The 24,526-nt window shown below is 36.2% G+C and overlaps 1 protein-coding gene across 1 annotated transcript in view; it reads right to left on the bottom strand.

Moving 5' to 3' along the window:
- The window catches only part of FRMD3 (FERM domain containing 3), a 104,576-nt gene that overhangs the window by 75,141 nt on the left and 4,909 nt on the right, over positions 1-24,526 (bottom strand). The window contains exon 2 of the mRNA XM_066339567.1: positions 1,124-1,228. Coding sequence (XP_066195664.1) covers positions 1,124-1,228 — 105 coding nt within the window. The remainder of the gene's footprint in view (positions 1-1,123; positions 1,229-24,526) is intronic.

Here is a 24,526-nt window from a genome sequence, read left to right as displayed (position 1 = left end):
TTTTCCTATCAATTCCAAACAGGTATCTCTATAATTTTTTTGATTGCGAAGAATTAAGAACAGAACAGGTCAGACTAACTGCTAACTATTTTTACTTTAAAAGAGGGATGCAATGGAAATTATTTGGCCAAGCTTTGCAAAGCTTTTTTAATTGTACAGGGTTGAGCTGATGGTGATACCCCAATTGCAGTGAGTTTTGACAGCACTAATTAAGGTTTAGCAAGATATCCAATCAAATTTTTTTTCCCCTCTTCAATCACAGCAGCTTCAAACTGGTAATTGTTTCCCGAGGTTAAACGGCATTTTATGTGCCCAAGATACTTAAAGTCACACATCTAAGTCTTAATATTGAGACCAGCAGGACAGCATGGTGAAGAAGCAGTTCTGAATTTCAGTGAGGACTTCTGCTTTGTGTGTTCATCATTTGTTCCTACTCTTACACAGTAAAAGTCATCTGAAGCCATGCAGCGGGTAGCAGTAGCAAATCACCTATAAAATACAACCTGCAGAAACACCTAATACCTAGGAAGTATGTAAATTACTGTAATTACTGTAATTACAATTAGATGTAATTACTGCACACAAAAATGCCTAGAGCACAGGCCTGAGAATTTTAGTGCAGAAATGCAAAGATGCTTATAGGGAGGACCAACCTGAAGAACCGACAAAGCTTGACAAATCATATCTGTTTTCTGTATTACAGATTTTAAATCCATGCAGCCTGTGATGAGTGAAACAGAACGACTGCTTTAACTTGATAAACATAATAGGATTTCTTCTTACATATCCCAAAATCGTACACTAACAGAAAACTAAAAATCCCAAATTCCAGTGCACTGTCAGAGCATGGAGCTGCACTGTCCTGACTCTGAGTCGTGCCTGTAGATTCTTTTCTAGTTTAAGTGCCCAGAACTACACAAATCAGAATATATAATAGCAATAATAATGCATGAAGTGAGGGGAAAAAGAATTTAATAACACCACTTTAGGAACCTCTACAGATTATAGCCCAAGTACAAATACTCAGAGATACATGACTTTGCATTAGAAGTTGTATGCTCATTTTAAAAAAAATCAATTAACTTTACTTAAAATCAAATTTAGTCAGAGATTATTTACATACCCTCTGCTTCTCAGGATCAACATATCGAATTCCAAAATAGTCTTTTTCCAGCAAGCTGTAGTAGTTGCAGATGTGATCTATAAGAAACTGACCTTTGGTTTCCCTCTGTAAAAAGATGAAGAAATTATACATTATGTTGAGTATTCTGAATTTTTTGTCTACAAATCTATGCAAAGTGTTAAGGAAAATTTGTTGTTATTCAGATGAGGACAAGGATTTAACCATTTATCTTCTCTAAAAGATTCAAGAGATTAATGATCAATACACTCCTTACATAGTCACAGATTGGATAAGGAAATACCATTACTACTCCTACCTCAGGAAAACTCATGCTGCTCTAATGGCTAAAAATTTATAAGACTTAATATACTACTAGCAATCATATTTCCATGGATACAATAATGGCTTAACAGATATTAATTTATATAAAAAAATTTCAAAACACTCTGATTTTTTAGCTCCCAAATTGGAAAGCAGATCTGAATGTGAATATTCTAGTGGATCTTTACACACTGCCCACAGCAAGAGAGATCTGATCTTTAATTCTCTCAGTTAAGTCAGAGCTACAGCTCAAAGAACAAATGCCCAAATGACTGAAAGAGACATTTCCATCTGTTGTCACTGGGTAACTATGGACTTATCAAATCTTACTGTTACATATGATATTTAGCTACCAATCTCATTCTTTCTGTTTTCCTCAATCTCAAGAGTATGTGTTTACTGTCCTTTATCAGATGCTTAATATGGAGATCCTACATGAGTTTTCACATTTCTTCTGATACAGCTAATGTGAAGTGTCGTGTTGGGTTTTTTCCTGAAATGTGATTTGTGTCAGTATTAGCATGGGGCTAAAGTGGTTTTCCTGAAACAGTCCACTGCAAGCAGACAAAGGTGCTCCACTACACAGTGTTGTCAGGTCTCTGCATTTTTCTCCCTCTGTGTGTCCACTCTGGTCCTGCACTGAGATATTTCTGCTGTGGACCAGGTAGTGGGTCTTTACCCTTTACTGACATGAAATAATTTGAATCTAGCTCCTTGATGTCTACTGAATAGAAACTGCACAGGACATGAAATCATTTTACATAAAAATAATACTTAATTGTTTCTCTCCAAACTACTCCTTGAAAACTTTAATGATATGTCACGTTCAAACTTTTTTTAAGAATTTAAGAGGCAATTTAAGCCATAAAGAGCATGGCAAGCAAAATTGAAGGGATAGCACCTATATATCATGGTACTTTACAAGCCTGGCTATTGCTATCACCTTCATTTTGCACAGAAGCAGCTGAGCCAAAACCAGTACCATGCCCTGTCAGAGGTCATACTCGAAACGGCAGAAGACCACCACTGTCGGGTGAGACCTACTGCATCCCACAGGAAAAATGGACATGCTTCAAGACTGGAGAGTCAGAAAATAATACAATCCATAAATTAAATGTTTGTTCTCTTATCCTTACAATTTAATAAGGAATTCTCATGTAGATTCACTAGCTTCTCATTTGGTTTCCATCACTCAGCCAACAGATAATTAAATAAGGAGCACCCTCAGTTAAGTCCACGACAGTGAGATGCATTGCCCTTCCATAAGCTGAGGCTTCTGCAGACATAACCTTGCCTGCCATAGGGATCTCCTCTCCTCTAAAATTCACTTCCAGCCACAATGGAATTGCTAATTTCTCTAGAGATTTCCTTTTCCTAGATGTGCATGCCTCTGTTTCAAATGCTACCAGTGTAAGCCACCTGCTTCCTCTACTCCTATCTGTCTCCACCTTCTATCTCCTATAAATTTAAGTCCTGTACTCTTCCATACACTCCTACTTCCCTGGAGGTATCTCTGCCTTGTCTGCACATGGTGCTTCCATAATTTGTTTTCCTATTTTTAAACAGCCATTGTCAAAAGATGTTAACACAATTTGTCTCTTCAGTTTGTGCTCACGCAACCTTGTGCTTTGCACCCTGCATTGTTACCTTTTTCCATGTAACCTAGATGCAACAGGTTTCCTTCTGTAATTGTTTCCTTCCTGCCTCAAGACATTTAAAAATCCACTTGTTTACTGTTAAGAGTGGTTAACACATTCACTGACTTTTTTTTGTGCTGTACTCAGTTACAAGTATGAGAACCCTGGAGACAACATTGAAAACACTTTATTCAAAAGAAAAAAATCCTATCAAGGACTGAAAAATACAAAAGGAAAACTGTCACTTTGTGGCTGACAAAAAAAAAAAAAAAAGGTCTTTCCTTCTATAGTCGTATTTCAGTTAACTGCTTTCTAACTTAAAATCTTGTGAGTGTCTGGAAAGTTTTGTGACTGTGAGAGACCATCAAAATATTGACAAAATTGCATGGTGACACTTCATTACCAAGGCAGTAGGAAAAATTATAAACACAGATGTGACATTTAAACTGTATACAGTTTTAAACAAATCTACAGAAATTAAATAGGACTGGGAAATAACAGCCATTAGATGAGTCAGGTACAATTAAACATGAAGATAGATTTTACCAGCAACAGTGTACAAACGAAATCCATTTTTTAAAACACTGGAAATAAGGAAACCAGACTATCCATATTTTTATGGACAATATTAGAAGATGTTACTGCAAGAACAGTCAGTAATAAAATCTCCTACAACAAACTACTAGGGGTTCACATTCGAATGAATGAATTTTAAAAAGTCCTTTGCTTCAGTTACCTAAATAATCACAAATTTTTGAGTTCCTGAAGAAACTGATAAAAGGATACAGCACACATGATGTTTATAAATCCAGTAACAACATCCTGTTTCTAAAAGAAACTGATGCCCTAGTTTTCTTCTTTGGAAAACAGATGATGGAAACAAACCAAACAAAAAAGGGCAAAAAGCTTCCAAGCCAGATTCATGCTCTAGCAATCTTTAGCCTTCCATCAATAAACAGAAGGGACTAGATAATACCCTCACCCTTGGTTACTGTACTCTCATCAGTTCATTACATTTTATAAAATATTCAATATGCACAAAAGTGAGCTAATTTGGCACATGCATAATGTAGTGAGAGTCCTCCTATGAAATTGTAAATGTTCCACTATAAAAGCCTTCTAGACACCTGAAATTTTTTGGAAAAACACTGATCTTAACTGATACACATAGGAAAATACTTGATGTGGCACACAGCACATGAAGTCCTAATTCGTAATAGATTGTATGACAAGAAGGATGGGCAATGGCGGTTAATTTTATTTTCTGCAAGCAGCATACATAAACATTTTCTACATTTCTTTATTAATGCCTCAAATTCTTCTGAGCTTTAGAATCTAACAATCTTCTTCTGTTTATTACATATCATTACCTATTACCATGCTACAAAAGACTATCTTAAAAACAAATTTTATACTGATTTGTGAAAGAATCTGAATAACATAAATTAAGAACAGCTAGTCATCCACAACAGAGCAGAAGAATGGACTTGGGTCAGAGAATAATGAATATAGAACATTGCCTGAAATTTCAGACAGTTGCCATACAGCTTTCCAATTAAGTGATCCTTAAAAAAAAAAAAAAAAAACAAAAAAAAAACCCAAACAAACAAACACAATCCTCAAACTATTCTATAAAAAAAAAGACTTTTCAGTAATTCAGAAAAATAATTTTATATTACATTTTAGAATGTTTGTCATAATATGAAAAAATTACAAAATTTTCTTACAAATGTAAGAAAGCCATTATTTCAAACACCACAGAAGAATTTCAGCCACAAACAACAGTAATCTCAAAGTAAAAATCAAGTCTTACATTTAAAATATTCACATGTCAAATATTTGAGAATTATACCACAGTTCACTCAGAAACCATCAGTTTTTGTCCATTAAAGAAGATATATGCAGGCAGAAACAAGAGTCAGAAAATCTGTAAGCGAGAGATATGAAATGTTCTGAATTGTAATCAATACACTGTTTTCAATGAAAGAATAACATTAAATAAGCCACTTTTTCTAAGTCTATTAATTCAAATATATGTCTATCTCAAAAGAGAAATATTTTCTTTCAGATTTTTGTAACCCGTGCACTGGCTTTAAACAAAGTCCTATAATGTAAATAGTCCATACACTCAAAAATTTGGATATTTCTTTAAATAATTTGAAGAATGTATTTCTGATTTATTTAGATAAATAGGCACAGACAAGATTTGTGTATTTTTCCTAAGGCAGTATTTGAATATCTGACCTTAATACCACTAAAATCCCACAACAAACCCCAATACATATGCAATGGATATAATACCATGTAAATGACAAAATACCTGAACAGACAAGGTCAGTCTGCAAATAACTGTTAAACACTGCTTTTTAAGCTAGATCAAAAGTTTTCGTTTCTATTAACACAAATATGTATCAAACTAAATTTGCAGCTGTGGCAAAAGAATTAAGCAAAACGGGATGTTCTCTACTCCAACAAGATATGAAAACATGATCACACAGAGTCTTCCACTGATGGACTAGCAGGGCAACCTGAGTTTGTTCCTCAGCTCTAGGAACACAGTAATAAACTGGAGAAATGCTTGATTTTCCCTACCAGACACTCTTATTACAGCTTCCATTTCTGCAACTCTGCAAATTTATGACTGAGTAACCTAATTCCTTGGTAATTTCTCTGGTATACAGAAACTAATCCAAACAACAATCTTTGTCGCTTTTGAGCAGTTTAGCACATTATCCCCATCTCATGTTTGCATAGGGGATTTCTTATCAACTATCTTGATGCAACTTAAAAAGCAAGGCAGAGTGTAACTTATTCTACCAATTTAACAATTCTCCAATGATGTGAAATGAGACCACAAAACCTTTGTGACTGCTTCACAAATGTGAAAGTGAGAGGAAAACTCAGTTTTCCTTCCTAGCAGTTTAGGATCTTATATTCAGTGAAATGTTTTCCCTATTTGCATTTGCTTCATTGTGAAGTTCTGTGTCTGTATATCTGAATGCTTTCACAAGGAAGACCAAGAATTACAAGCAGATTAAACACAATGTTTCTGCTCTGTTATCTAACCACTGAAGTCCTGCCAGCTGCGCTTATCTCCGTCAGGAAGCCACTGACATTACTGAGTGTGCAGAGTCATAAACATAGAATTTATTTGTACTGGGGATTTCAATCCTCATCCCATAAGTGTCTTTACTTGGGTGAACAGCTCCCAACAGTGACCCTCTGTGTAAAGCTGGTCACATACTTAAGAGCTTACTTAAGCACAAAGCCACGCACAAAATAAACCAACCAAACCAAACCAAACCAAAAACTCAAAAAAATCAACACAATAAACAAAGCACAATGGAACCAACATTTCTGCCTAAATTAATAGAGGCTCTCAGGTAAGGCAAGCGTACTTTTTGATTTTGTATGCTTGTTTTCTTTGGTTTCCAACATATTTTGAACTTCTATGGATGTAAAAGAATAAGAATTAAATACATGTTTTGAAGAACTATTATGATAGAATCATAGAATAAAAATTGTCAGTCATAAAAATTGACAAAACCATTGGGAAATAAAAATAAAATAATAAGAAAAAAAGAAGCATCTTTACCAACTGAAAAATGTAGTTCTGTGGACCATATGTAACAATAATTATAAAATGCAACATAGCTAAACTGCATCTTCAACTGCCATGTCTCACATTTTTGACTTTTTGACTTTTCTTTGGACATCCTCTACCAGTGATAAGATATTTCATCTAGGCTTTTCATGCGAGAAATTGAATCCCAACAGTCACACATCTTCCATTCCATCGACAAAGGAATAGTTCCGTAGGGGGCCAGCTCTCGTACACCAAAGTATGGCTGGGAAAGGATATCTGGGAGAAATTCTCTGCTCATGTCCATTTTGATACAGCTATCATCACATTTGCATTTGTCTCCAGTGGCACAGCAAAAAAGTTCATTAAACATCACTGGATTGGGATGTGCCCTGGAATAGGAGTAATTTAATATCAGCCCTTTTAAGCTGAATAGGGAGGGAGAACTAAGGGCACAGAGAAGGCAACTAGGCATGCTCAAATTTCTCAGTATCTTCTTGATCAATTTTTAAGTCTTGCCTGAATAACAGAATCTGGAACAGAACCCTCATTCTGCAGCAACCGAAGTCAGTGAGGTGGAACAGACTCAACTGCAACGTGGCAAAGCTGTGCCAGCCCTAACCATGACAATCTCCACTGCCCTCTGCAAATTTCTTATGGCTCTTTGGATTTATGGATTCACTGAGACTACAAATGACAGCAAGTACTCACAAAACAGATACACAGACAAGTCCTTTGCCATTTTTTGTACCTTCTTTGGAAACAAGAAGAATATATGAAAATGCTTCACAAAAAATAGAATATTGAATAATGCCTTCAAAATATATTTAACAATAAAAGCATGCCTGTTTCATTCCTGAACCAAATGGGTTTAACTCTTGACAGGGAATTCTTTCCTTCCGTAATCAGCATCCTACAGTATTTTATACTTTTTGAAAATACACTAGAAGTCTAGTCTAGCCAAGTATATAACATTTAACTGGAAAAATTTCTCAGTTGTGAGAAGAGCCAGTTACAATTTACTTCTTTATTGTAATTTAAGTTCCAAAATAAAAAAAGGCAACAAACTTTTGCTGAAAGAAAATTAACAAATTGGAAATGGAAGATTTTATTTTAGAAACAGAGTACTTATCACAGATTTTTCTTCTGCTAACAGTGAAGAATTAATTATATGTCTACAAACCTAAAACAAAGGAAAAAAAGGGCCAATGGTTTTTAATGAAAGGCACAAAACATGCAATAAATTAACTTGCATTTACTTAATTATAACAGTCCTCTTCCACATTATTTTATATTAGTTATCTCTTGCAAAGTATATATTTTGTTCTATATACTAGTTAATATTTCTATATGAATTAAAAATCATTTATATCAATATTATCTAATTCAAAAACTTATGGAAGGAAGAATTTTTAAATCTGTTTTTTAATATATTTTATTATGTATAAAAGTATGTGAACAGATGATAGAAAACATTAGAGAAATAATGCCCATCTTATTTCATTGGGAATTTGCCAATCGGTAGAGATAAAAATACTTCATGTCTGAAACACAAACTACCCATACTCCTCTGGTTTTAGAATTAATTTGGTAACCTGCAATGGGTCTTAAAGAACATAATTTTTACAAATATATCAGTCTTTAAACTCCAATTTCAACACTTAATTATCAGTTGAGCCTGAAGCTATACATACTAATAAAGGGAACTAAAGTGAAAAGAACCCCATTAACTAATATTTATTTATAGTTTCTTTCGGGCAAGAAATATACAAATTTATCTAAAAAATAAAGGAGAAAGGAAAGAAAAAAGAATAATGTCTATGTTGAGAAGTAAAACAAGGGAAGAGCGATTTCAAGGCTATATGTGTGAAAGTAGCTGAGGAAGTTCAATTAATCTTAAATGAAACTGCATAGCTAAATGTACACAGCACTGAAAATTTACCCAGAAATATCTGCTGCAGTGAGGTCAGAAACATACTCGTCAAATTCCTCTTATGTGCTAACTTGTTTGGAAAACAAAGATAATTTGAAGTTATTTATTTTTCTTTAATTTGCACTATTCATTTGCCCCAGATGGACAAGACTTGTCCATAAAACAGCATATTTTTACGCTCTCATAAATTAGGGGCTATTTTATTAAGATAATGATCAAACAATAATAGATGAAGAGGAAAATTAGAAAATTACACCACAGAAAAAATCCCACAATGCCAGTCCCATACCATGAAAACTATTCTAAAAGCAAAATACTATGGAAAATGAAAAGTATATTCTAGTACAGAGCAAAACCTGGACAGCAGCAGTGAAGACAGGTAAGAGCTTTCACACAATCAGTTCTTGACCTCAGTGATATTCTGCAAGTAAATGACTCATGGGTAAGTTATAAATAATAAAAATAAATATTTATAGTTCGCATACAGCAGCTCTTAAAAGTCTCCACCAGTCTGGCCAGCAAGCATTGAGGAAACCACAAATGCAATATTCATTTACAGGGCTCATGCTCATTTTCTGTTGTGCACATGGGCATCACTTAGCCATTTAGGTTTTGTGAAGTGTCAGCCTCACAGAAGGCTTGCAGCATTAACTGCTCTATTCTGGTAACAGCTTCCATTAGCGCAGCATTTGTGATGCCATCTGAGGCAATATTGATTTCTTAAAAGGAATTGAGTCCTTCTGTCAACAAATCTATAGTTTATTCAGTATCCCGCATTGTTCAGCAAACCTGACTCTGCTTTCTCTCTTTCATTCTTGACACCATACCACATCTAAGAAAGTGGATTAGAGATTTCAAGAATGAGTTCTTAGTCCCCACCTACAAAACAACAACAATGGCAAACCAGAATTTCAGTAAAAAATACCTAATGTTCCCTAGTACAGGTGATGGTCAGCAATCTTCCCTTAGCCTGAATCTTCTCAGTACTTTCAAAAGACACGGAAAAATCAGTATATATCAAATACGAGTCCAAATACAATTCTTTAAATACATCTTTTCCAAGGTGAATAGCAATCTGCCCTTATTTTACAATAAGTGTTTTTTAAAAAGAAAAGCAACCAAAAATTCTAGCCAAACAAGACACTTCCCCAAGCACAGGCAAAAGAGAGACTCAGCATGGTATAGCACAGCTCACTTATGCTGCCCACATGAAAACAGGCAGATGGGGCTGTTGAAAGAATGTCCCTCCAGGAGCACCTTCCAGGGCTCAGCTGGGTGTACTGAACCATAACCATGGAAAGGGTCATGCAGGAGCAACCACACCTCTGCTTCCACACCGAGTGGCAGAGAAGGGCGGCTTGAAAGAAGCTATGAGTGGAGCTGGGGAATCCCTGCAAGCACTGAGAGCAGCACCTCAAGTGGCCCCCCTCAAGCCCCTCACAGCTTGGGGTTATCGCTGCATGTTGGTCGCCTTGCATGAGAAAACACATCAGGAAGGCCTGCAAGCATGACATAGGATGTGCATGCATTGGTGGGAGGAATGGAGGAAGAAAAGTAAGATCTTTTGAGATCTTACTTTGAAAAGTAAGATCTATGTGGATTATTCCAGAATCACAAACACAGCTGTGTAGTCATTGATCTGTCAAATACCATCTCTGGAGCACACCCAATCACAAGTGCTGCAACTCCCAAATAATGTCTCTTGACACACAAGACTCTCAATCATGGTGAGGAAGTCATCAGCTCTCAGTGATCCAGCTGAAAGCGCAACTCATACACTAATCTGATGTGATAAAGGCCTAGATAAAAACTTTTGGTTAACTGAGGAATCCTCACCATCCTATGCACTTGAACTGTCAGATAGACACACCATATAATTATATCATAATGCCTCAGAGGACACCTGTCATAATGCCTACTGTGCATTTTCAAATAAGTTTTTATGGAAGAGGGTGAGGATAAACACAAAGATCTCTAACCTTCTGCTTATTTAGAATCCACCAACACACATTTTTTTCAACTATTCATCTTGCTTACCTGCCTCAGGTAAGTAATTCCTTTCTATCCACCTTTGGTAATATTTCAGTATGCTTAGTCACTTTTCCCATGTGCTTTGACTGCAGGAATTTGTAACTTTAAGGATCATGTTGGCTCATTTCTCACTCAGCAAAGTGCTTTATTCCTGTACTTTTTTCAGCAGACTGTAGGAATAATTTTACCGTAAGAAACTATTTCCAAGCTGCTCAACTAGTGCTTTATAGACACATATGGTTAAAGGTATTTCCCTGTCAGAAATAATAACCCAGTAAAGAATCTTTCATCAGTACTTTTCCCCCCTCATAATAATCCCCGTTGTTAAATGCTTCTTTTGAAGGAAAAACAAGCATTAAATTTATAAGATTTGACATTCAATCTTCAGAAGAGCAAATTAATAGTAGATTGAAAACACTGGAGGAAGAAGTCCTCCAGAAGCATTCCTTGGACATGGAGCCCAAGGAATTTATACCAATGCACCCCAATAGTATTCAATAAAAGCCAGCTATTGGCATCAGGGCAGAAACTCATTCTCTGTGTCATACAAGTTTCTGTCTCCTTGACAGAAAGAAAAAGTTCCCAGCTCACAATATCTTGTAGTAGGGAAAGCTGGATTGATTTTTTTCTTTCTTTCTCTCTTTCTGGAGGTCATTCAGTCCTTGAAAGAAATACAAACTGCCTCATTAGCACTACCTAAAATAAAACCTCTATTTGATAGCATAGCCAGAACTATCCTTGCATTTGTAATCAGCACCTCACAAAATTACAACTGTGGTTTTTTTCACTCAGTTCATAAGAACAATTCATAAGAATACAGATTTAAAACAAGCCTTTCTGAATTTCCTTTAACTATATCACAAAAAAACAAACATACTATAGAAATTGAAATAGAGGGCTCTACAGATTTATCCATTAACCACAGCTGCAGAAAAAAAGAAGATAATAAAGCAATACATTTTACAGACCTCGTAATTGTTTCACCTTTACTAGACTTCATTTTCTCCCTTACTGTGTAAAATTGATCTATGTCTTTCCATCCGGTGCTCAGACTTCCTGTTCTCACACACTCATCAGAGATCAAAGGCAAACTGACCTCACTTTTTACTGTTTTGGTAATTGGTCTGTTTTCTATTTTTTTTTTTTTTTCAGTTGAGGAACATACTGACGCACTAATAAAATACATCCTTTTTGGCTAACTGTGTTACTTCTTATCAACTCATCATACCTCTATTCTTCTTAGCCATAGCTACTCTTGTATCCCTTTTAAGACAGCCTCCAGCAAAATAAATCCTAGGATGCTGCAAATTTTTCTTTCCAGCTAGTAAATGGAAAGCAAAGCCCTGAATTACATACCAAATGTATAAAACTCACTTTTCCTGACCTTACAAAAATACTATTCTGTCTATTCTTTCCTATCTATTCAGGGCAAAATTTGCTGTCTTTGATATTTATAAAATTTTAGCTCTCAGCTAAAACTGAATGAAAAAAGAGGGGAGGGGGGAAAGACTGCAGATTATGTGTTTATATAATTGAAGTTTTCTGATATGCTTAACAGTGGCTGGCATTTGGGGAAAGCATTGAAAAACCAGTGGATGCAGAGCATGTTTATGCACACTGATCAATTTCCCTTAACCACCCGCATTGCATGTTACAACTGAACACAAAGCCTATTAAACAAGAAAAAAATCAGAAGATGATGCTTACTAAGATCACCTGCATTCATTTTACTAAATGTAGTGGCAGATAAAAAGCCATACAGTGGAAGCTACTTCCTGTACGAAAATGAGTACATTTCTCCTAAGCAATCTCTTTCAGAGAATGTGCCTTTTTAACAGGTATTTAAGCATCAAACCATAATTTTGGAAATAAACTCCTGTTCTCACACAGGTGATTATGGAGTGGAAGGAGACCTGGCAAAAATTTTAACATACAGTAACTTTCCTAGGTCATTGTTGCGTCAGAAAGGTTTCTGTTTAAATTCCTGTCACATTCAGAATTGAAGCACAGCAATAGCAAATATCAGGCAGGCAACTAAGCAACTTGAAAAAAGAAGTGAATGGCTTTGAATATTATTGCCAAACAAAAAGCAGAGTACAATTCCTTACTGTCCTCTGAGAGTAGAAAACCTATGCTGAACCTCTTGTAATTTGAGTGCAAACTAAAGTTACATTCTCCTCACCCAGATCATCTACAGTCCTGAAAAAAAAAAAAAAAAATCTTAAAAAATGTCTCAAGAAAGAGCTAGATGCAGTGCAGAGCTGATGCGAATATTCTAAGAAGCAAAGCTCTGACAGCTTTGTACCTGCTCTGCCAAAACTGACTGCAAAACCTCAGGATGAAATTATTTTATAATGAACCTCTTTTTCAAAACTGGAGAAGTTACATAAATGAGCAGATGACACCAAAGAAGAAAAGGTATCGTGTCTTGCAGCACAAGACAACTTTTCCGGTTTCTCTTTCTGCCTGACACATAGATGCAAAAAGAACTTCTAGGAAATAAAGCAAGAAACAAGCCAGCATGGAAATTGGCAAGAGAGCAATCAGTGGCCTCGCACCCTTCCTTGTGGGATGCAGCAATCATCCTTTAGCCATGTGCCCTAAGTACAAGAAAAGCAGCAAGGAGAAGGAAAGCAGAGAGCAGGGAAAGACCACTGATATTGGCTCCATTGGTTAGAGCATGGTAATGTCAAGGTTCTGGGTTCATCCTCATATGAGCTATTTGCTTAAGAGCTGGACTTGATGATCCTTGTGGATGCCTTCCAATTCATAATATTCTGTGATTCTACAATTCTCTGAAGGCTTTGCCACCAAGTGCATTGCTGCCATTAACCCAAACTCACCCATATTCATGTGTTCTTTGAAGAACCTTGAGGAACGAACTGCACTGAAAACTCAGGTGAGAATGTACCAGAGTTAAGCAAAACCATGTCAGAGATATGAGACCCAGTAATCCAGGAAATATTTTTCTAGAAAATATTAGATTCCTTTTCTTACAAGGCATTTAAGTTTTAGCACAGAAATCACACTCTGCTCTCATGCTGCCCAATCTCACAACCTAATCTTCTCTAACCCGTCCCACTTCTGTCATTCTTCTTCACTATGCAATAGAGTGGCCAGCCTCAGGGCATGCAGATAGGTATCACACATCAAAGTACCCAGCAGCCAATCCTCTGAAGCTTTGTCACCTTCTCTCAGCAGCAAACTGATATACAAATATAAATTAGTATCAGCTTGCATGCTCTGAGCATTGAGCCTGTACATTGGGTTATAGGCATGGCAGCACAAGTGGACAACAGTGCATGGCTCTCAGGAAGCACCAACCTACTGAAGGACACAGTTCCACAGGAAGGCTAAAAGATCAGTAATTCCAGACATTACTACTTATTTAAACACTGACCTGGCTGAACCTCTGCAGTGCATACTCATACATGGCTGGAGATATTAGTCTTGAAATATTTAATAAATAATCTCTCATAGCAATGGCAAATATATTAAATATACTAACCATCATCATGCCTTTAGCTCGTTAAAGGCATTTCTTTTTCTAGCTTATACTGCCTTTGCTACATCTTACACATACACACCCCATATTTTTTGTGTGTCTATACATATACATTTTTTGCATGTGTGTCTATAAATATACATACATGTACATAGTTTGTATATAAATATTTTTAAAAAGTCAAGAAAATGGATTAATGGATTCTAACATTAGAGAAGGTCATTAGATGAGTTGGCTATCTACATAATTTGGAACATAAATTTTATCCAATTGATGTCTCATACTTGCCAGCATTATCTTTTGTAAAATGAAATAATTGCTTTTTTTTTCTCCAACATGTCTTCAGACAAGGCAGTCTGAATCTTGATTTAAAGCTTTTTTTAAAAAGAGGTTGAAAATATGCAAATTCTGATGCTAGTTAATTCTACTATATTACAAGCTTTGCAAAACAAACTTGGAAAAAACATGCTTCAGTTGTACTGGCAACGTAACACCACAGAGCACCATAATTTCCCACAAACACTGTCACTAAAATAAAAATACTAAAAAAGAGAGCTACCTATCTAGAACAATCTCTTTTCATCAAATGGATTTAATGAAGGACTATGATCTATTTGACAGCATTCAAAAGCTGTTATTTTAAAATGTATATGCTGTCATATTTAATAATGTTCACTTTATCAAAAGCCAGAACACATTCCAAAGTTTTAAGCATGGCTTTCCTCAAAAAGTTTTAAGGTACAGTTTCATCCCTGTTTCATTGAGTCCCTAAACCTGTTACAACCAGTCAACCTGAAGCATCATATTCAGTGAAATTTTTTACAGATTAACCAAATCAAGTCTTAAAATATACATGCACAACAATCTATGTCAAACATCTACCTTGTTCTTCAACACCACCCTTAAAAATTATTCGAAGCTTCACAATCCCAAAAGCTCCTCATACACTGAGCAGCAGAGCAGTAGAGATTATAGGTACCCTTTTGCCAAAATAGTATGAAAGGAACAAGAAAGCATTTGAAAATTGGGAAAATCTCCTCCGCCCTCAAACAGCTGATGCTGAGCTAGCACCAAAGAAAGGGTAAAGGGAATGGATATCCTTTTTATATCTGTGGAAACACCCAGTCAGTTCATGACAGACTAATGAAACAGAAGGCATGTGGGCAGCTTGCCCTTGGATGGAATTGTGCATTCCCTCCCATAAAAACACAGGAAACCAGATGTCAGCTCTGGCTCCGTGACTGTCCTGATTTCTGTCTCACTGTGGCAGAAATTTTCAATGTTACCCTATATCATGAGGAAAAATGGGCATGGCTCCTCCTTTGTGCCAGAATCAAGGAAAATCTTCAGAGCCATGCATTGTATTCTTAAGCTGAATTTTATATTTGTGAAGGTTCTCAAATAAATCTCAACAGAAAACACACCCTGCTTACAGTAGCTGGCAATTCCATCCACTTTAGACTCCTTGTGGGCATCTCAATCTCCCTCCTGTTTTTATTAGAACTTTCCCCAGTTGACTTCACCCTCCCTCATCTGCCACTTGGAACTATGGGTTCTGTCAGAGATCTTTGAATTTACCAGAAAGCTAAAACATTAAGATTCTTCTACTGCAAAATTATTATTGGTTAACTACATTGTGCACATGAAAAAACAAAAATCCCACCCAAAACAACAACAACAAAGCCACAAAAAACCCTCTGACAGATTAAGGTAGAAATTCACTGGGCGGCAGGCGGGGGGGGTGGTGGTGGAATGACGGACTTCTTTCTCAAATCGCTGAAAGAAAAATTGCAATACTCCAAAACAAGTTGTGTAACAGGAGCAGGTCTTAAACTCTCAATTGAGCAATCAGGTCACAGCTGTCATACCCTTCTCTTGTTTCACACCACTCTCGGTTATAGGTAATTCCAGGGGATGACAGTGACAGCTCCCATTATTGAACTAAAATTATTGTGATATTTGATCTACTCCTGAAGGAATCATTTGCCATAAAACTGGGCAAGAATCTCTGGTTGAACTTAAAAACAAAATTTCACATGGGAAGCATAAGCCCCAAGCCAAGGGAAGTGCATGCATCCCCTCAAAACACCAGAAAGTGAGAAAGGAATCAGACCCACTGTGTAAGTATAGTTTTCTTTTCTTAAAAGGCAGTCTTTCCATTTGGGGAGTGATTTGGATATGGTTGGAACAGAATAGCAAATGTGCTGTGTAATATGCAGCAAATGAAACAGTGAAATCAAAACAGTTATCAATAATCTATTAGCCTTCAACAGCATCCTGCCAGGACTACCTGAATGAGAATTCAACTTAGCTTTTCTACTGAAGGCAGAGATATTAATCTATGTCAAGGACAAAGTTTCAGCTTTCCTAGTGCAATACTCTTCTGCCTACACCATGGAAAAGTAAACATCTAAAGGTCATTTAAATCACAGGTTTCAAATTTTAAACTGCAAAATTAATCCCTTTATTACATAATTATATCTGATCTACAAATCAGTACTACAGAGTTTACTGGAATGGATTAATGAATCCAGACAATAAAACATAAACTGCAAAAAACTGTTTGTTTTACTGTGAAGATCAACATTGTGTTTAACTGCAGCTGCAAGACAACACAGAAGAATATCTGCTGTCTGAATTCTACACTAAATGTATAAATAGTCTATGTTCTGATAACATACAACAAGCATCTGACAAACTTTTCCATTTAATAATTTTTTGGGCTTGGTAATCCAAGGTTTAATGACAAATTGCCTCGATTTAATGAATTATATTTTGACAGTTTTCCACCTTACCACTTGTTTTCCTATCATGTGCTAAAATAGCTGTATTACACTCCTCGTATTTTGAAGCCTATTTTGCTACAGTGAGGAATAAGGTACTTTCAAACCCTATTTTATTGTATTCTCCTAGCACTGAACACCCAAAATACAGCAAGAAAACCATCTGCATTATTCAGCTTCATCATCTAATCATGCATCTATTTCATACACTTAACAACAGTATTTCAGTCAGGAAGACAGTCTTGGTCCAGACTAGCCTGAACAATTAGCCCCTCTGCAGAGGACAAATTCTTATTAACTTTTCATCTTAATAAGATGACTGTTTCCTGGCAATGTAAAAAACCACAAGTATAACATAACTCCTCCGGAAAGGAATTGCATTAGGATGTAGGAGGAAATTTGTCTGGTAATAGCAGCATCTCAGTTGCTAGCACATTCATGGAAAACATCTAAGTAACAAAGGTACGTATTTGTTTTCTTTTTAAGACTGAATTTATTTATTCAGAATGAAAAGGTAAAGAGCAGCATTAATGAATGCCAAAGTATGTCTGCCCTCAGAAATGTGCTTAGGGAAATACTCTAGCTCTTTCCTAGATACATCCTAAGTTAATAAAAGCCCTACCTACTCTTGTACCCACCAAAAGCATCAGAGGACAAATAAAAAGGCAGACTGAGAACTTTCTTGCCTATACTGGCTTCTCAGAGAAGCTCACAGGTAATTCAAGACTTTTATTCAGGTTATTCAGACTATTAATTGCAGTCCAATATATCCTAAAGATTACATGAAGGAAATACAGACAACATTTTTATCCCCTGACAGTAATTTTTGTTAAAACCAGGACAGGCAGATGATTCCAGTGGTGAGACACTATTATACAGGGTAAGGGAAAGCAGAATCATCACAGAAAACAGAGGAGGAAAACAAAGCTATGGAATGCATCCAGTTACTTGACTCATTTTTGTCTTGGTAGAGTTTATTGTGGCTGCCTCTACACCAGCTTTACTGGTGACATGGTGGAATGCAAAAATAGCATTCAAACATTCAATACTTATTCATTTCAGGGTGTGTGTGCCATGCCTAAAGCATGTAACAGTGAGAGTGACAGCAGAATCAGCATAAAGCAACACAGTACTATCACCTCAGTAACACCAGCTTCTGGGCTAGCAATACAAATATTTAAGTTACCATGGCAAATTTTTCATGGTTTTCAAAAATGCATGTGTGAGAAGAATGTTGATGAAGAAGTTCATTAAGCCCTTCTAAATCAGTAAGCAGTATAGCTAAATGTATGTTCAGATTTCACTATTAAATATTAGCTGAAGAGATAGTTTTGGGGGATCCCTCCTGCAAAAGGTCATATTTTAAAGCTGTTTATTAGAAACCTTGGATCTCACTCTGAAAGTCTCACCAGCATTAAAAAAAAAAAAAAAAAAAAGTCACAGCCCAATTCTGCAAGGGTCAATTTCTGAAGTAACTTTATATTTCATAGAGTCTGAATGAGTTAACAGCTAGGAGGAGGAAAAAAGAAAAAGAAGTATGCACCACACAGCATTTTGCAGTCTCAGGCTAGCATCTCAGCCTACAATGCAAGCTGCTATTCACACATCACAAAAAGGCTCTTCCTGCTAATCTGTGGAGCTCAAATTCATACACAAATCCAATGCTCAAATATAGAAATCAGAGCACAAATACTCTTGTCTTAGACTCAATAAAATTCAATGTCTGTGTACCATGAGTTAGCCAGAGTTACCCTTTCTTGTGTTTCCCTTTGCATGTGCTTACATATTTTTGTTAACCTCTAATTTCTTTTTCGGTTTCAATGTGCTTGCCATTGCAAAATAGCAGCACAGGCCATTACACAGACCTCCAAAGGTCTGAACACATGCACATATCATGGTAATGCCACATGGATACATCATATATTCTCAGGAGAAGGTATAATAGAGACAGATTTGCAAAGGGAAGGTGTGTGCCTAGATTATGCTTCTCACTAACATGTCCTCTGTGCAGGGGAGTAAAAACCACGAAACTGTCAGCAGCCACAAGACTCAGTAGCAGCACAGTGAAAGTACACTTGAAAGAGGCAGAGCAAAAGCATAAAGCTTTTTACCAGTGCCTAACCAGCAGTTAGGACAAGTGTGAAGGTTCAGACTCAAGATATACATGGATGTGTAGCATCCCAAGATGGATATGGACCTACAAAAGATAAAACAGTGACTGACTCCAGATTGCTGCATTCATTTAACCTACTTGCAGCAGGAAACTTTGAAAAGTTTACTATATTCCCAAAGGAAAGCCATAAAAAGTAGCTTTGTTCTCAGTATCAATCATTCAGTCATGGGAAATTACATCAGAGCTCTGTTCAGAAATGGGGTGAACTGAAACCAGTAGAACAAGAGGAACAACATCTTCAAGGCAAAAGGCTGAGTAAATTATGCAATGAAACAGAATGATTAAGCCTCATTTCTTCACTCTGCTTTCATGTATACCAAAGACATCTGTGTATTAATTTCATTATTATTAAGTTTTAAAATTTTCTAGAGATGAAAAAGCTTATTAATTACTGTTGCTTTTATGTTCATTAGTTCAAAAGTAAGCTGACCAATAAGTTGCATATATCTTAAATATTTTAAAAGTAGCAGGGCTTGAAATTTTCTTTGAAATTCCTTAGGAAACTGAGTAACACAACAGATTTCTATTTTGCACATTCCTTGCATCCTTTGATCTTTCTTTCCAGGAAATGCCAGTTCCACTTTATGTTTAGCACATCCAGTGCTACCAGAGACACTTAAATGAGAGAGGGCATGTTCTAAAAACTCAGCCTACAAGAATCTGATATTGATTTTCTTTATTTAAAAAATTAAAAGGTAAGAAAGCTCTTTGTATTTAGCACTTTGATGAATTTAGCTAATCCATCACTGAACATTTATTGAACAATCACTGCTTAAAGTGAAAAAAAACAAAGCCATTTAAATAAAATAAGAGGAACAGAAAATCCAATGTTTTGAATCATTTAAATGAAAATCTAGCATTTAGCACAAATTTTTCCTCTGGTAAACAAACATGAAGCAAATTACTTTTGCACACATGATGTATACTATAAAAATAGCAAATGAAATGCTTTCCCAGCTCAAAGTAACATTCTCACCACTACCGAGCCATGCCTCCAGTGCACTGTCTCTAACAGGAACATCCCCACAGCTTCACACAGCTCAGTGATGATCTTAGAACTTCTTCCTCAATTCTCCTCTGCATGTCATTGCACAGAGAGCTAACTGGGAAGGGCACATGCTCTACAGCTCATGGCAATTAAATACCCTGCTCTAATCTCAAGTGCAGGTCTTCATTTCTTTCACTGGAGACTTGATGCTTGTAAATACCTTTAAGAAAAAGAAGAATAAAACACAGACACAGAAAACAACAAGCCAACAAACAAAAACAATCAAAGAAGCCCCAACAACAACAACAATAAAAACATGCCAGGAAACTGAAAACAAGATCAAGTAAAAAAAAAAAATCAAATGCAAAGCCACACAAATATGGGGCAGATATTAGAATTCTACTTGGATCATGCCTTTCTCTGCTCATTACTTGTGCCTGCCCATTGCAGGGAGGTTGGATTACAGGGCTTTTAAATGTCCCTTTAAACCCAAATTGTTCTATCATTCTATCATGCTGTGATGATGATGGATCCCTGCATACAGCAAAAGTGGCCATCATGGACAGGTAAAAGAATTGAGCCATCTACTAAAATCAAGCACATTCTTCCCAGTTTCACTAACCTGCAACAGGAAGATTTTCTTCTCTGCTCTTTTAGGCAAAATTTGTTATGGATAGCATTCCTGGCAGCATGGCCTCTTTCCACATTTTCATGTTTTGTTATTACAGAACACTGGCACAGATCAGTGATGACTTGACAGTGCTTACACTTACAAAAACAGAGGGAAACCTAATTATAACATGTATTTACAAGTGCTGATCAGAAATACTTGTTCCTTTCATAGGTACTGACAGTTTCAAGCATATTTAAAGATCACATCAGTACTGAGGGGAAGTTAAAAATGAAAATTGTGTAAATAAGGGCTAAAGACAATTTTAAAATATACAAGTAAAATCAATGACAGATATTTCTCAAATTTTTAAGACCTTGAATTGAATACATATTGCAAGTGAACATAAAAAACCAAAATGCTTTACTGGGGGTTCTAAAAAGCCTAAAGCAACAGAAAGTAAAATTGGAGGATGAATTCTCAGTTTATGCTCCCTCAGGGTGGTAAGATGAATAAGAGAGAAAAACATTAATTTAAAACCTTTATGATTCATCACAGAAACTCAAATATTTTCTCGGAAGGAGTATTTCTCCCTTTTCATGTTCCTTTCTCCTATCTACTTGTGTATTCACCATTCTAAGCTTGCGTGTACAGAGATTGTTTAGCATTTCCTGCAACAAAAAAGGGAAAAACACCCAATAAAGTGATTTGTAATCTTTCAACTTAAAGGTTGTGCACTAGATTTCCATCGATCTGTCCTACAGTTCACAGGTTTACAAAGTAAGGAGAGGAAGTCATTGCTGCTGATAGAAGCTGTCTCTAATATAAACATAAATATATATTTTTTTAAAAAAGGCGGAAAAGAAGCTCACCTCTTTAAAAATTACTTAGTTCATGGAGATTTGAAATGAATGGACAACTGAACGTGCAAAGAGGAAAGAGTGGAAACAGTCTTTATGAACACCATTGAACTTTCTTTATGAAAACAGTCTTTATGAACACCATGAACGCCTTAAGCTTCTATAAAATGGTTTCCTCAGAGATGACATGCTCAGCATTTGCCTCCAGCTTCAGCAGACTCAGAAACATGAGGATCTAAGGAAAGATCTGTCTGTATGATGGCATCTCTTTGAAGGATGTCTTGCATCTTTTTGCAGAAGCCAGGTAAAACAACCATCTCCACACTACATTATCAAATTGGCCATATATCACAAAATTGCAAAAATGTATGAAAAATTCTGCAGTCCTTCATTTTAGAGCCTAATAAATACCCCCCTCTTTGTCACATAACACTTCTGATAAATATTAATAGAGACAATTCTCTTGGAGCAGCTTTATGGTGGTTATTAGTACAATGCTTCCTACTTCAGCCAGGGACTAAGGTATTTTAAGACAGCTGGAAAAACCGAGTTTGGGAGCCTGAGACTGAGAATTTCAATGACTCCTAGTGAAGGCAAGTTCAATATTTTGCCCAATAAATATATATCCTGTTTTGAAAACAATAGCCACAGTACTTTTAAATTTGGGGGCCCATAGAGGGGTTTTCCTAAACTAAATGCAAGTGAATTTTCAGAGATACTCTCTCTACACATAAATTTTTCCTGCACCTCTTCTATCTCCACTACAAACCAGTTCCCAAGGGACTATTCAAACACTTCCAAGAGTAAGCCAACAGAAACACACACCTTGCTTGGCAGTGTAGGCTTATATTTGCTGTTCACTTCCTCTGTTGCATCCTTCAGCATACCAATTTTGGACCCAAACAGCCCAGTGTCACAAGGCTGGTAATACTATTTAAAACAAGCCTCAACAGACTAACATTTTGCCACAATGCCATTTTGTATCCCTGTATGACAATCCTGCATGTTTCAACACCAATCTCCTAGTAGAAATCTGATGTGGCATCAGCCAACAACTATTCCTCTCTAAGCCATTTTTCTTCAGAAACATGTGTGAACTAGGAATCTAATTCCTGTAAAAAATACCAAAGAGATTGTATTAAATAGGAATAAAAACAGAAGCACACTATTCTGTAAGGATGATAGAGGCATGTGTCCCATTGCTCTCATACACTGCTCTCATACAAGCTCTGCCAAACTTTTTCAGGGAGAAGCAAGGAGAGCTTCCCACCACTCATTCAGCTTCCCACTTGCATACCAATTTTCAAGTGTAAGCATGAGAAATTAACAAGTGTGACCCTACACTACAGTGATGCCATTCATTTCATGGAGATAAACAACTCTGTTTTAGATAAATGCAAACTTTACAATTGCTTCAAATTTTACAGCTCTTTTAAAATAAAAGGTTAATAACTATAACCGAATATTTTACATGTAATAGAGGACCTTAGCACAAAGAAAACCTCTATAAAAGCTGATATAGACAAACTGCATTCCTAAAATTTACTTAAATAATTTTCAGTAACGAATATTGGTGCCTAATAAGGAAAAGACCACTGATATAACTGTGATATCAGAACCCAGAGGATTGTTTACATATTTTAAAATACATAGTTTCTTTACTCCACACAAATTGTCTTTTTAAAAAGAACAGTAGTATGGAATTTAAAGATGACTTAAAGTGTGATTACTGTATATTTTTTAGAAGTTCACACTTGTAAATGACCCCAGAGGGAACCAGTGTGAAGCATAGGGTAGAATAAGGGTGTGTAGTATGGAGTAAGCATAAATTTCTAAAAGGAGGTGAACAGCACTTTCAAACCTGTAAAATTGTTGCTACAGAGAACCAAACACATTAAAATTTGTGACATGTAAAAACACATGTAAAATGGGAGCAAAGACAAGGTGGTACAACCATGACTTTGGCTTTTGCTGCTTGAGTATTTTCCTTTAGGTCAATTGCTCAAGAAAATGTACAGAATTTATGTTTTCATGCAGAACTGGAGGAGCAAAGACATAACTAAACTTTAAGGGCATTACACATAACCTACACATAACTAAAGTCTAAGAAAGGCATTAATATATTTAAATATTAATTAGAAGTGTCTCTCAGGTCACTTCTTTAGCTATAGACCCAATGCTGTTAGTTTCTTCATACATAATTTTCTGCCCCTAACATCAAATTCCGAATGCAGTTAAGAGTACATCACACCCAAGTGAAAAATACAAAAATCCATATGGGAGTAAAATACACAGTGTTAGTGCCTATCTGGCTCAGTCAGCAGTTCTGCAGTGGATCACATCAGTAGCTACCTGTTTAAAAGGATACTCTTGATCCTCCTAAACCAGTGTCTACATATTCTAAAGAAGGTCAGTGATTACAGACTTCTACAGGAAGGAAACTGAAAGTTCAAAAATACACAGTAGATAGAATCAAAGAATTATAGAATGGTTTGGGTTGAAAGGGACCTTAAAGATCATCCCATGGGCAGGGATGCCATTCACTAGATCAGGTGGCTCAAGGGCCCCATCCAACCGGGCCTTGAACACTTTTGGGGATGGGGCATCCACAGCTTCTCTGGGCAATCGTAATCCTAAATCAAGCACTTACTCAGTCTCTTATGCTTTGCCAGTGACATGGTAAACAATAAAAGGTGGGAGGGAACATAGCCAGGACAGGTGACACACACTGGCCAAAGGGATACTCCACAACACAGAACAACTTTCATATATATAACAACTTTCACATATATAAAGTGGGGGAGTTACCTGGAAATGTGTCTGATAAGTGCTTGGGAATGGGGTCTGGCATCTCTCAGTGGATGGTAAACAATTGTATTGTTTATCACTTGTTTTTCCTTGGGTTTTATCCTTTTCCTAATTAAAACAAACAAACAAACAAACAAAAAACCAACAACAACAACAAGAAAAAAAAACCCT

This window comes from Sylvia atricapilla, chromosome Z (genome assembly GCF_009819655.1).
Source record: "Sylvia atricapilla isolate bSylAtr1 chromosome Z, bSylAtr1.pri, whole genome shotgun sequence".
NCBI classification, from domain to species: Eukaryota; Metazoa; Chordata; class Aves; order Passeriformes; family Sylviidae; genus Sylvia; species Sylvia atricapilla.
Note: the sequence above shows the minus strand (reverse complement) of the source record. Positions and strands in the feature narration are given on the sequence as shown.